At 43.6% G+C, this 15,095-nt stretch overlaps 1 protein-coding gene across 1 annotated transcript; it reads right to left on the bottom strand.

Annotated features, from left to right (window-relative positions):
* Window positions 1-4,272: 4,272 nt before the first annotated feature.
* LOC308308149 (DNA excision repair protein ERCC-6-like) lies at window positions 4,273-14,828 on the bottom strand (the record flags this gene model as incomplete). The annotated part of the gene is made up of 9 exons (XM_080753514.1): window positions 14,511-14,828; window positions 13,614-13,989; window positions 12,904-13,021; window positions 12,070-12,387; window positions 11,133-11,238; window positions 9,504-9,704; window positions 8,355-8,698; window positions 6,969-7,181; window positions 4,273-6,082 (listed from the first exon to the last, which is right to left on the bottom strand). The coding sequence occupies exons 1-9, from the start codon at window positions 14,790-14,792 to the stop codon at window positions 4,273-4,275; spliced, it is 3,768 nt and encodes a 1,255-aa protein (XP_080609640.1). The 5' UTR covers window positions 14,793-14,828.
* Between the last annotated feature and the right edge of the window lie 267 nt (window positions 14,829-15,095).

Raw genomic sequence — 15,095 nt, 5'->3', positions numbered from 1 at the left:
GATGAATCGATGGATGGATGGGGCCTGCTGTCTGTGTGTGTGTGTGTGTGTGTGTGTGTGTGTGTGTGTGTGTGTGCGCGCGCGCGTGCGTGTGCGTCAGGCGTGTGCTTCCTGGAACACCTCCTTCGCAGCGAGCACGTGACGTTAACCCTGCGTCATTAAAGGGACCGTGGGCTGCCTGCTTCTGAAACGACCCGGCCGGGGACCCCCAAAGGTAACTATAAGTACATTTTACTTATTAGTCCAGTTCAATATGTCCAAACATGAAGGTTTGTTCACATTTTCGGGGGATTTGTAAAACTATACATGTTTGGAAACTTCAGAGTAACAAATCAGAAAATCCATTTGCAAAGGGGGATTTTTGACAGCTGCTGAAAGTTGGGGCCCATCCACTATACTATAAAGGAAAAAATACCCCCCCAAAAAAAAAAATCTGCTTTAAGTATATGTGAGGGGTCTAAATATGGGTTTTTCATGATTCTGAATCCATTGCAAACATTTATTTTGCACAAAAAACATTAATTTGGCTAAAAACGCCCCCAACAAAACTATGGTTTAGTGATGAGTCATCACTTTTCACAGTCTTGTGGGGGCCTTTTTTTTTTTAACCCAGGGAATGTTTTTCATGCAAATTAATGATTGGATTCAGAATAATTAAAAACCCCTAGTTTGACCCCTCACATGCTACATTAAGCAGATTTTGTGTGGGTATTATTTACCTTTATACTAGTATAGTGTATAGTAAGTGGATGGGCCCAAACTTTCAGCAGCTGTCAAACATTCAATCCAATCTACAAACTCACAATGCATCATGCAATGCATTGAGCTTGTAGATCTGCTTTTTTCAAAAGATTTTTTATACATTTGAAAACTTGAAATGGGACATTCTGCACAATGAGTAGGCCTACTTTTACATTTGATACTTTAAGTACATTTTGATGCAAATACTTTTGTATTTTAAGTACAATTCCGGACTTTTACTTGTAACATTTTGCAGTATTGGTAGCCTACTTTTACTTTAAGTAAGAATTGTGAGTACGTTTTCCACCACTGCCAACAGAATTTAGCTATGGACAGTTCAACCATCACCTTGTGGGTTAACTTTTGTTTTTTTGTTTTGTTACAATTGGACTTTTCACTTTAATGAAGACAATTACATGGCTTCCACATCAAGGATAATAAAAACACGTTTCAAGACTTTTTTGTGGTCCTTGTAGTAAATGAAAAACATCTTTATCATTCTGCACAGTGTCAGCAATTAAAGGCTGTTAAATGACATTCAGAAATGGGAAAAGTCTGCTAGTGTAAATTAAATGTCCCGCCAGGATTTGAACCCAGCTCTCATGCGTGGGAAGCATGGACGGATTATGGACCAGGTCTATGAAGCCAGTGCATAGGGGCCCTTGACTACCAGGGCAGGTGTAGGGGTTGATCAGGTTTTGGAGGTATGGAGGAGCCATACCTTTGGCTGCTTTGAAGGTCAGCATCAGAGTTTTGTATTCAGTTTTTGTATTCCAACCTGAAGCCAGTGGAGGCTGCGGAGAAGGGGAGAGACATGTGAGAACTTAGGCTGGTTGAAGACCAGTCGTGCCGCGGCATTTTGGATCAGTTGGAGAGGTTTAAGTGCACGGTGATGCCTAGGTCAGCAAGGGTGTCCAGGAGCAGCTGATGGTTCACTGTGTCGAATGCTGCTGATAGATCCAGAAGTATCAGGACTGCAGAGTGGGAGGCAGCCTGGGCAGCATGGAGTGCTTCTGTGACAGCTAGGAGTGCCGTTTCTGTGGAATGGGCCGGTTTAAAACCTGACTGGTTGGGATCCAGCAGGTTGTTCTGTGAGAGATGGAGAGAAAGCTGGTTAGAGACCACACGTTCAAGGGTTTTTGAAAGAAAGGATAGGAGGGATACCGGTCTGTAGTTCTTGACGTCCGAGGGGTCAAGAGTTGATTTCTTGAGGAGTGGTGATACTCTGGCTGCCTTGAAGGCAGCTGGGACACAGCCTGAAGTTACAGAACTGTTGATGATGGCGGTTATGAAGGGGAGTAGGTCAGGTGCAATCGTCTGGAAGATTGGACAAAAGCCAATTATGCTTAAGAATAGATCTGTCAACAAGATGGAAGCCGCCGGCAGGTATTCTCTTCATCTCTCAGTTTAGAGACAAGTTGAGCCTTAACCACTTAAACCCTTAGCATTTTTCAGCCCTCTCGAAAATGTCTTGTTTTCGCCAAGCCATTCCAAAACTGGAAATAGTACTTGTTCGGTTATTGGACTATGTTGCTCAGGGACATGTAGAGAATGGTAGAGAGGCAGGGGCTAAATTCTCTAAAAGGGCCTTTTGGTGAAAATACCTGGGCAGCTATTTTCGGTGCTTGATACCACACTGAACTAAACAATCAAGTCAATACTATTCAGTGATGTCATTACGTGCACATCCCGCATCAAAAACTCATTCAAGTCGCCCAGGGACTCATTCATGTCATGGTCCTGGGGTCCCGGGGATGCGCCTCCATTGGAGTCCATGTTAAAATAATTTACCGGGTCGCGGTAAAAGAAAAACATTTTAAAATTCCACAGACACCGCCATTGTTCATGGGTGAAAGCATCCTACTTTACCCTACGTTAACACAAATAAAATCCACGTAGAAAGTCTTAAACAGGCGATAGAAACGCCAATGTTTTGATTCCACCAACGTCCGAAGCCATTTTGCGCACCCGAATTCATTAGGGGCACATGTTTTAGTAGTTTTAGTAGTTCTAAGTTCAAACATTAGCCAAATTGTAAAATAAATATAAGAAAAATAGGCAAACATTTTGAAAATAGCCGATCTACAAGCTCACAGCGCTCGAAAACATTGTATTGAGGACTCATAAAACTTTTCTGGGACCCATTTGAATGGCCACCTGTGGGTCCCGGGACCCATTACATTGAAAACCTAGTAACATCACTGCAATACTGGAGATTAATGGTGTACGGCATGGATTTCTACACAGAGAACGCAGGATTTGGTTCCCCTGACTTCACAGTGAGAGAGAGCGTGAGAGTCAGCGTTATGTCAGAGCAGTAAACCCATAGACTGTAAAAAAGCATACACAGACAGACAGACACAGACATGCTGTGCCGTTTCTCATAGTAAACTGCCTTCGGTCGCAATTATAGTGTAGGTTCAGAGCCTACACCAAACTCATCTGGCAAAGTGGTATTCTGTAAGAAGTTTCTGTTGAGGCCTTTGGTCTTTCCTCCCATGGATCTTTAGCGCCTCTCAGAGGTTAAGTGCTGAAATTGTGCTGAGCTACTGTAGGTGCTTGAGTGTTTTGGTAGCACACTTCATGGTTCACTGGTTGGAATTGGTAATATTTTATTTCCATGTTCTTCATTGAGTTTAGGTGTTTCCATATCAGAAAGTACTAGAGCTTGTAAAACCAGAAAGATATAAACTAGTATATTTGGATGTTTTGAAGAAGTGTGGTTCATGGTCTAACTAACTTATGTTTATTGATCAAAATGAAGTGTTTATTTTCATGTTAGAAAATGTGTCAACACACACCAGTATCTCTTGATATTTTGAATAGCCTCCTGTTGGCCTGTTACCAAAGTGTGTGCAAACACTCCTGGTTTGTTATACTCTTACACACGAGTTCAATTTACTATCAGTGAGCATAGTAATGCATAACTTCATTGCATCTTTGGTATTCCACTGGCATAAAAATTGTGTACGCAGCTAAAGAGGCTGGCAATGCATATGCTGTCTAAATCAGGAAGTAGTAATAAGTCACAACAGCAATGCTTAAAATATCCAGTGTTTGACCTGCTCTACCACTACAGAGAAATTAAAGTGTTACTTTTAAGCAGCCATGTTGGAAGTTAACGCTTATAGCAGACAGTCACAACACTCAGATAATACATGTGCCATTTTTTTTAGCTGGGGAGCATTGTTTTTCTTTTTCAGAACGATCGATTTTGAATTAAATAACTGTAGTCTGAGAATAAGACTATCTTGCAGAGTCATTGACTCAAAGTTCTTTCAAATTTAAGGATGGTTACCCTAATTATCTTAGTCTTTCTAAAACTTAAGCCTACATGTGCAAAAACAAACCACTTTCCATAAAGCAAAAAGGAAATGACAGACTAGGGCATAATGCAAAAGTAGATTTTATTTTTTAAAACAAATATAAAAGAAACACCAATTTCTAACTTCAATGCTTGTCCAAACTGCAACTTTTTTAAATAATTTAATTACAAATGTTGTTGTTGTAATTAGCAGATGTACAGGTATGTTAATGTATGCCGTCATTTCCAACCGATTGTGCCTCACTGGTGTCGAGCCTATCATTGGAGCCTTCCTCGGTTTCCTCACCCTCCTCTTCAGAGCCTTCCTCCTCCTCTTCCTCCTCTGAGCCTTCCTCACCCTCTTCTTCCTCAACCTCCTCAGAGCCTTCCTCATACTCTTCTTCCTCACCCTCCTCTTCCGAGCCTTCCTCACCCTCCTCTTCCTCGTCCGAGCCTTCCTCATTCTCAAGCTCCTCCTCGGAGCCTTCGTTCATTTCACTGTCCTGTTCCTCAAGGTCTTCCTCTCCACTCCCTTCCTCGTGTTCTCCTGAGCTGCCATCTTCCAGGTCTTCGATAAAGGACTTGACAAGAGAGTGCTTGGAGGCCACAGAGATGTTGCCTGCCCTGCTCTTCCTCGAGTGGAGTGGGGTGGAGTTGAGAGGGGTGGATCTGAGAGGAGTGGAACTGGAAGTTACCAGTTGTGGAGCAAACGGTCCCTCTAACGGGCTAACAATTGGCTGCTGCATGTGGTCATCTTCCTCCTCGTCACTGTCATAGATCACAGCTGCCTTCTTCTTCTTGCCCATTATAAACGAGCCTGCCAATGGGTCATCGGCAGGAAAACTGGAGTCATGGACACTGGCGAGTGACTTGTCCACATCAAAAGTGCCCTCCAACTGGAGACGGGAGAGCAACTTTGACTGCTGGGCTTCAACTTTCTGGTCGTCCACGTCGTCGCCTGTGAACATGTCATCATCGCTGGACTCCAGTTCAAGAGCAAAGCCACCTTGTTGGGGGGAATTGTGGCTCACGTTTATTTCACCCTCTTCATTCATACTTGAAGCAGAAGGCATCTGCAGGACAGACTCATTTTTTATAGACATGCTAGTGTCTCTCGGCAGGGCGAGGCTGGCGTCCTTTTTTGCAGAGTCCATGACTTCCTCACAAATGGATTCTGAGACATTGGCGGCCTCGTCCCCACACAGAACCCCATTCATGGATACATCATTGGGCAAGTCATGTTTTACTTCAGGCTGGTTCTCTGCAACACCAACGTCCCAAGTGAGGTCGATCATCGGTGTGCTTGTATTCTGCCCGGCATCGTGTTCATCCTCAACAGGATCGGACTGGAACGCCACATCTCTGGGTGACTGTTGCTCTTCCGTTGTTCCAGCCTGGCTCTCTATAACACTGTCGACCATCTGTGCGCTTTCATCGATCATCTGTACGCTCCCACTTTGTACAGGATCGGACTGGAACGCCACATCTCTGGGTGACTGTTGCTCTTCCGTTGTTCCAGCCTGGCTCTCTATAACACTGTCGACCATCTGTGCGCTTTCATCGATCATCTGTACGCTCCCACTTTGTACAGGATCGGACTGGAACGCCACATCTCTGGGTGACTGTTGCTCTTCCGTTGTTCCAGCCTGGCTCTCTACAACACTTTCGTCGACCATCTGTATGCTCCCACTTTGTGCAGCATCTTCCTCAGATCCAGACGGGTCGAGGTCCACCACCACAGGATCATTTTTGGTGTCATCTTCCTCAGATCCAGACGGGTCAAGGTCCACCATCACAGGAGAGTTTGTGTTGTCATCAGGCTGCGGATAGTCATGGGAGGTGATGGGATCCCTTGGCCTCTCTCGTTTTCTAGTGGACCCTGCTGCTCCATCCTGCCTCAGCCAGGCTGGCTCTGTGCTCGAGCCCATGCTCTCTGCCAGCTGAGCCTGCAGCTCTGACTCCACCCTCATCAGCTCCTGAGCCTTCTGGACTCTGGTCTCGATGTAGCGCTGAGACTCCTCGTCCTCCTCCTCGTCGCTGACCACCACCTCAAAGAATGAAGATGAAGGTTCATTGTCACATCCCAAAACCGGTTCAAGCAGCAAAATTAAAGTGGTCCAAAAATCTTGCAGTGTTGTGGTTGACTAAATACTGTGCAACAACATATTAAAGCTCAATGTTGGCAGCAATAGACCATATTCACACTGCAGCCATCTTGGATCACATGACCTCATGGGGTTTCAACGCAGCCAATCAGAAGCTTCCACGGGCGGGTCTTGCCGTACCCAACAGCTTCGGATTGGCTGCGTTGCCACCCCATGTGGTCATGTGATCCAAGATGGCCACAGTGTGAATATGGTCCATTTCAACATAAGCATGAATAAATACAGTGCAATAAGGAATGACCATGTATGGCTACACTTTACATTATACTGGTGTCGACAGTGCAATATCGGTTTGAGCAACCTTTAGAGCATACATGGGCAACTGGCGGCCCGGGGGCCACATCGCAGCCCCCACCTTCACTTAATGCAGCCCACAGGTTAATACTGGAATACTGATATATTATTGATTTCAGCTGTTAAAAATTCCAACCATGACCTGCTTTAATTCCATCAGTCTATATTAGTAGCTTAATGACTAGTAGAGTAGTATTAAAATGTATTTTTTATGTCCAATGTATTTGTATTTAGGTTCATGAAGTTAACATGAGTATATAACTAAATGAGTTTGAAATTAAATCAAAATGTTACATTTCAGGATTCCAATTAAAAAAAAAAGATTATTCCAGATTCCAATAAAAAAAAAAAGCTTCTTTGTATGAGATACTAGAATGACAAAGTAGGACGTAGCAATATGCAATGTGGCCCTCTGGAGTGAAGGTGGAAATATAGTGGCCCTCGCCATCATCAAAGTTGCCCACCCCTGCTTCAGAGGAATAACTACCTGTGAGAACATCAGGTCGTGATCGGAGATGCCGAACATCTCCATGGAGTGCAGGTGCGCTATGTGTTCATCCAGCTCAGGGTCTGTCCTGCGGTGCTGGGAGTGGAGAGCCTGCAGCTGAAGCTGGGTATTGGAGGAGCGCGTCTCCTGCAGGCTGAAGAGCTCTTTCAGATCCTGCTTACTGAAATACCTGTGAAGAGAAATAATATTGAACTAGCCCTTAACCGTTCAAAGATATGAGCTCCGAAATGATGTGCAGTGTGTGGGTTATGGGATGTGCACTGTGCACACAGTATATGAGGGATGGAAAGTAACTTTAACTGGTGCTTGCATGCTAATATGTAGGAGCATCAATGTAAGAAATACCCGTTCCATTTAACGGCTACAGAGATACTGTGTACCGATCTGCATGATTTTTGGACAACATCTGTAACAGGGCCAGAATCAGGACAGTGATCATCCTACTGTGCAATTAAAACTTAACTGGTCATACGTCAGGTCTTACTCAATATCGTTGCAGTCGGTTAGAAACATGTCCAAAACTGTTACTTCACAGGAAATGGGATTTTGTCACAATAGTGGAAGAAATATGTAACAAAAATAGGCTAATGTGTTCACTTCCGGCAGAAAGCGTGAAAATGTGCACCTAGTGGTATTTTTGTGCGCCGAATTCAAAAATTGACGGTCCCAATCACTTTTCCCATGGGATCTGGTGGCTCTTACCATACTAGGGAAAAAAGACCCCCCAAAAAATCTTCTTTAAATAGCATGTGAGGGGTCTATCTAGGGGGTTTTCATGATTCTGAATCCATTGCAAGCATTTGTTTTGCACGAAAAACATTCCTTGGGCAAGAAATGGACCCTGCACAACTGTGAAAAGTGACGACTCATCACTAAACCATAGTTTTGTGGGGTCCATTTCTTGCCCAAGGAATGTTTTTGTGCAAAACAAATGCTTGGAATGGATTCAGAATCATGAAAACCCCCTAGAAAGACCCCTCACATGCTACTTAAAGAAGATTTTTGGGGGGTCTTTTTTTCCTAACCCTAAGGTAAGTGAATTAGAGAAAAGTGAATTTGAGAAAAGTGCTTGGGACCGTCAATTTTTGAATTCAGCGCACAAAAATACCCCTAGGTGCAAATTTTCACGCTTTCTGCCGGAAGTGAACACCTTTTTCACATATTTCTCCCACTACAAGCTTTTGTACTTCACAGCCCATCTAGATTAGGCATTAAAAAAAGTTGCGCAGAAAAATGGAGACGCAAGGTTTCTGTCCCGACTGCATCAATGTAAATCGTTTTGAGACAAATGGTTTGGCACTAAATAAAATGTAATGGAATAAAAATGTATTCCACAGCATACCGGAAAGGGTTCTTCTTGTCTCCGGTGGTCTGTCTAATCAGTGAGTCCTTGAAGACCTGACGTCGGTAGATCTTCTCCTCCACTGTGCCACAGGTAATGAGGCGGTAGACGACCACATTCTTGGTCTGGCCTATGCGGTACGCGCGGTCCACGGCCTGAGCGTCGGTGGCAGGGTTCCAGCTGGGGTCATAGATCACAACACGGTTGGCAGCAGTGAGGGTGATGCCGACGCCGCCCACCTGGGTGGTCAGCAGGAAGACCGTGTAGCGTCCGTCTTTCTGGAACTTCTGGATGAGCCCCTCCCTCTCAGCCATCTTGTTGATGGTGCCATCCAACCTCATGACCTGAAAAGAGGGGAAACGGTTGAGTGATTAGTGGTTGGCAAAGTCGGGGATGGGGACCCCAACAAAAAGGGCAACAGTTTAATTTTGCCATTATAATTTAGAGAAGTGGTTCTCAAAGTGCGTTCCAGGGACTTTCGGGGAATAATCTGCAACTCTGACAGCATACAAATGGAACCAAATGGACCTACAATTAACAGGTCCACTTGGTCCCATGTGTATCGACTGTATAACGTGGGCAGACCTTGACATTTAGAACCCAGATACCAAGGACAGGTGTTAAAATAGAGATTGAAGTTACAATTTTAGAGGATACCAAGGACGGGTGTTAAAATAGAGATTGAAGTTACAATGGGTTTGTATAGGAAGGGGGTGTGTCTGATAAATACTAAATACGCACTCATAGTTCACAAAAGCCAGACTAAACGATCATCCAAAATGTTTTTGAAAGTGAAATATCCCTATTAACATCGGGAGTGGGAGTGGGGAGGAGGCATCCGCTTTATCGCTTCTCATACGGGATGCGCATGATTAGAACTTCAAGACTGTATGACGGGAGCATTTGCAAATTGTGGGAGTCAGTCTGCTCACGCAAGACAATGGTGTGTTCTGCCCTACAATATGGCACAATGCCACAGCGTTGATTTATGTGACGTATGATCAAACACTACAGATGTTTAAAAAATAAAAATAAAAAAAGATCACCACAATACAACATCATCACAATGTCAATGGAGACATGGTCAAACATGTGACATTTGATTTTGTCCATACCGCCCAGCAACTAAGACAGTCAACAAGTGCCCACCTTGAATCCCCTGTTGGAAAGCACTCGCTGGAGAATGTCCAGAACCTTCCGGTATCGTGCGAAGACGAGGGTGCGATGACCTTCATCCCTGAGCCTCTGGAGGAGCTGCAGGAGGAAGGTCATCTTCCCAGCCTCAGAGATGAGCGTTTCATCTGAGATGCCATCAATGCCGCTTGCTGCATGGTCATTGTTGCCATCTCCCTGTCAGTGTTGGATAGACACATCACATTTTAGTTGACCATTAGTCCTCAAATAATTGTGATCTTATTTAATCGTTTTTAACATCGATCATATACATTACATTTCTGTTTGCCTTTTAGGCATTGTAAACAACTTGTCCAGTATTACAATAAAATGTACATTTGCAAAAGCCCATTACTGATATATATATAAAGAAATTACTAAAGCTAAAATAAATAAGGTTATACTATGGAAAATGTAAACGTATGCCCACAATAGGGATGCTGGGTTGAAAGTAGTTAAAAGAGCCTGGAAAAGGCCAGGGCGCATGGAGGGGAAAGGAACTGGTTGGAATAACGTGTTGAGCATGAGGTCAAATCGTTGCTCTCCCCAGGTTGGCAGAGGGAGTGTAGCGCCCAGGATTACATTAGATAATTGGCAGTGGGTGAAAATTGTGGGATAAAAACTAAACTAAAGACCCTGGACAACGATGTGGAAAATTGGAAATATGATATTTGTTTAATTCATCTAGCTATTTTCTAGGGATGTGCGCGTGTACACGGTTATCCGTGTACACGGTTTGAAAACCACTATTCGTTTTGAAAATACAATTCGATTATTCTATTAAATATATTTTTAATTATTGAGATATTAACTTTATTAAACATTTAAACTCTGCGCCCATATTACTGTCTTGTCTTAATAAAATGTTACTTTTTAACAAGCAAATTAAGCAATCCCTTGGTTGATTTGCGGAGCATGCCTGTCTGTGTGACAGTCTGACTGACTGTTGCGCGCTGCAGTGGTCGCGCTGACACGCAGCCACACACCAGGCAGGCTGTCCGCTGCGCAAGTAAATTAATGGCAATTAAGCGACGTGTATCTTAAACATACTGGATGTGAATCACTCGCCTGCACGCTGCATCTGTGATCCGGTCCATGAATTAATCCATATTTTGAGGTGAGAACATGCCAAGGAGAATGCTTAATCATACATTGGCTGAGTATGGAATACCATTATGTAGCTAACTTTGAACAAAGCTGTTGCTCATTACTATAGCGACTCCAGTCAGACAGACATCAGCTGTTATAGCGAGTCTAGCGACCCAGCTGAGACTGATGCGCTAATTATTACTGACCCAGATTCACGCAATGACGTAATTGATACATTTGAGCAAGATTTCAATATTATATAACATTTTAAAAGGCTTTTATATACTCTTGATACTTTTTTCAAACGAGGTTTGCCCTAATAGATCGAAGTGCTCAGTTTTGGCTATTTTCTGTGTGAAATTACAATAAAAAAAAAATATCAAAAATTAATCGTGTATTCGATTACAAAACGGTCGTGTACACGTCAGTGAAATTAGTCGCTAGGAACATCCCTACTATTTTCATACAGATTATGCAAATCTAATTGTGATCAGGCCGTGTAATAATTGTGTCCACCTCAGACAGGCATTCCTCCAGACCCAGCTCAGCCACAGCTTTACCAGAGAGCAGCCTGGGGTGGTCGCACAGCTTCTTCAGGACCGTTAGTTCAGCAAGAGGTGACCTGACGGTAGGGAGGTACAAGTAGAGATGAACCATCCATACATTTATATACACACACAATACTTAGTTAATTAGTGTCTCTCAGGGCTCTATACCAGGACAACTCCTTTTCCGTGCTGTATACCAATAAACATTTGTATAGTCCCTTTCATGACATGAATGCAGCTCCAAGTGCCTTACAGAGCAAGAATAAAGCATAATTCGATGGCCAAAGCGCAAAACTGCAAAAATCACTTTGTTGGGAAAACGATAAAGAAAATGTGTGTTTAATAACATATCAACTATTTCTAGTCACATGACATTTTTTGCAAAATGAGGGGCGGAACGATCTTGCAGACAGACTGACCATGTGCAGCATAGCCTATAGTAGCCTAGCCATTTCAAGTGAAATGCAAAAATCATAAAATTTGCAGATAGGAGGTTTTGCGCTTTGGCATTATGTGCTTTACAGAAAAAGCTAAAATAAAAGCAAAATCATGAAAACATTAAAATGGCCAACCAAGGCAGTGAATCGGCTAAAACAGTAAAGACATGAATAACAGATTGAAAAAAATAAACGGCTGCCCATCTTGGGTGTAATGGGAGTTTTTCCAAGCAGTCGGCCCATAGAAGCGGAATAATGCTTCATTGTTTTTTTATACACCATTTAGGCACTTCTAGCAGGTCAGGACACCAAAATAATGTTGAATAGTAATTGAGATAATTGTAGTATGTATATACACTATAGTATGATCAAGTAATAGGGCACCATTAAAACCAGGAAAGCTTCTGTCATTTTAGATTTTTGCGTTGGCTATTCAAAAGTAAAAAGATATACAAGCTCACAGCCTACCTGGTGGTGGTGAGCAGCTCTTTGATGTGGTCCAGGGACAAGAACTGGCGGTAGATGTCTTCCTGTGCCTTGCTCAGGAATGTCCAAACGACCAGGTCGTTCTTTCTGGTCAGCTTTGGCATCACGGCCGCGCCCGACTCCGCTTTATCGTTGGCGGTGACGTGGCCGTCGGAGTCTACGCCTTGAGACCGTGTCTGCGTCTTCTGGACCTCTGCTTTGGTCCTCCTCAGAAAGTACGGCCTGATGGTCTTCATCAGGTTCTCTGACATCTTTGCACCCAGGGCCTTCTCTCCTGGAGTGGCATCCTTCTCCCTGGCCCTGGTGATAGGAGTGACAGTTAATCCAATGAAGCCATTTTAAAAACGTAAAAACCTAATTGGGAGATAAGTGACCGTCAGGTCGCATACACAAAACTTTAGAAGGCAATGGTAGCCAATCAGGAGGGAATATGGGAAATGGGAAGATCCATGTTGATCCACAAATGTGTTTAGCAAGAATAGGCCTCATGGTGGCACTAGAAGAGGGCCATGTGAGAAATGAGGGGTGGAGGTTGTGATTTGTCAGCAAAGGAGTGTGTGTGTGTGCAAAGTTTGGTATGGATAGGGGCAACGGTGGTGGAGATACGAGTAGAAAGTTTGGTATGGATAGGGGCAACGGTGGTGGAGATACGAGTAGGGAAAAGTGTGACGTGATGACAGACTGACAGCCGGTGGAGGTTTTGATAGTAACTGCGACCTGAAGGTCGCAACAATATATCATTTACATTTGATCCATTATTCGATTCATCGAAAAGGTGAAGCCAAGAAAAAAAAAAAGCCAAGAAAATCACCCTACCTGGTGATGGGGTTCTCATACTCCGTCTTGAATGTTTTGGCCGTGCCAAGGAGAGAGCCTTGGCAGGCAAAGTCAAACAGAGCCCACAACTCTCGCAGATTGTTTTGCACGGGGGTCCCTGTCAACAGGGTTAACACACATCTTAGATGACCATTAAATGTCATACAAATAATTGCATTCAAATATTTAAGTGTTTTTAACATGGAAAAGAAAGTGTTTGCCTTTTAAGCTTTGTAAAGATAAATTGCATAAAGCAGATATTCGACAGAAATTACTGACCAGGTTCGGTACCAATGATTAAAATAAATGATGAATAGCTAATGTTTAGCAGATCTACAAGCTGCACGCTTGTAGATCTATTTCTTTTTTTGCAAAAGTAGTCAATCTATAAGCTCAAGTATCCATGATGTGAGCTTGTATATCGGCCATCTTTCAACAGATGAATTTACCATCTGTCGGTTGAAACCTCATGTCCTAAACAGTTACTTTTCAGGATTCAAAAATATCAAAAGCAGCAGATCTACAAGCTCAATACACGTTGTGGAGCTTGTGGATCTGCTACTTTTGATGCCTTTATGTGATGCTGCAATATGAACAATTTACAAAATAAAAAAGGTTAAAATAGAGATATGAGGTTTCTGCCCGACAAACGATATACAGATGAAGGAAACCATTATTATCAGGCGATTAATAATTGCGACAGGCCTTACCGGTGATCAGGATGCGGTTCTTGGCGGGCACCGCGTGGGCACTTTTGGCAGTTTTGGTCGACGAGGACTTGATCTTATGAGCCTCGTCCAGGATCATGTAGTCCCAGACGAACTCCCGGCCGTTGAAGGACGCCAGCTGCTCCCAGTTGTTGATCACCATGTTGTACGTGGTGATGATGGCACCTCCACGTTTCTGGACCTTCTCCAAACTCCGGCTACGCTCCGCCTTGCTGGCGCCGTGGAACTCCTTCACCCTCATTCCCGGGGTCCACTTGGCGAACTCCTTGGTCCAGTTCGTGATGAGGGACGTAGGCATGACAAGGAGCGTGTGTGCGGCGTGCCCGGCGTCGTACATGCCCGAGAGGAACGAGATGATCTGGATGGATGCAGGGGTCAAACGATTCATTCATTCATTATTGCATTTTATTTTAGCAACTGAATAATCAGTTTAATGGTGCATCACTTCAAACATTTCTGGTAGGCCTAGGCCTGTGTGCCATGTCAACACAAGTTGAAAGCCTAGCACCAACTTGGATGAAAAACTATAATTTTAACAAAAAAACGTGTCATTTAAGATTTAGTGTTGGGATATCCCCCCGAAAAGTGCACAAGATGTAGATAATGACCCGCACACATGCACCAACACGTTGCATAACAGTCAGACCTTCGTCAGCTATTCAAAAATAGCAGATACACAAGCTTGCAGAGCAGACATAATATTGTAGTACATCAATTTCAGGTCCGAAAAAGTTTGAGAACTACTGGTTTAGTATGGAAGGCATTTGTAGAATCGGACCCTGGTCTTAATGGGTTAAAAGCATTGCATAAATTACTGATATGTAGATTCATTTCAGATGAATCTATCATGATAAAAAAAATCATTAGTTGCAGGCCTACCTGGATGGTTTTGCCCAGACCCATATCGTCTGCCAGGATGCCACCTTTACGTCCATCTCTGTACAGCCCGTAGAGGAACGCTATGCCGTCTCGCTGATAATAATAAAGTTTGTCATAGAGGTCTCTGAAGAGTGGAAGACCATTAAGGCTAACAAACTCGTCTTCTTCGCTTTCTGCTCCCTGCTCTGCCAGAATGGCCTCCATTTGCTCCAATCTAGCCTTGAGCTTCTGACTGGGAACGATTTTAAAGGCCTTTTTGAAGTCCTCCAAGCCTTTGGACATGTCTCCCCCTCTGACAGCAGCTTTGCCATCCTTGTAATAGCTGGAAAAGATTAGATATGCATTATGTATAACACACACACACACACACACACACACACACACACACACACACACACACACACACACACACACACACACACACTCTGTATTTTATGCGTAATTTTCAGGGAAAATAGTGAATAGACCACCGCTCTTCTGCCAGTAGATTTCAGGAGAGGTGCTGGAGCCAAAATGGAGCAAGATGAAAAATGAAGGGAGCCTCCGCACACTCAAAACTGTGCAAAATCAATTTGTTTTCAATTA

The sequence above is a fragment of the Nannobrachium achirus genome (genome assembly GCF_963921795.1).
Source record: "Nannobrachium achirus genome assembly, chromosome: 22".
NCBI classification, from domain to species: Eukaryota; Metazoa; Chordata; class Actinopteri; order Myctophiformes; family Myctophidae; genus Nannobrachium; species Nannobrachium achirus.
Note: the sequence above shows the minus strand (reverse complement) of the source record. Positions and strands in the feature narration are given on the sequence as shown.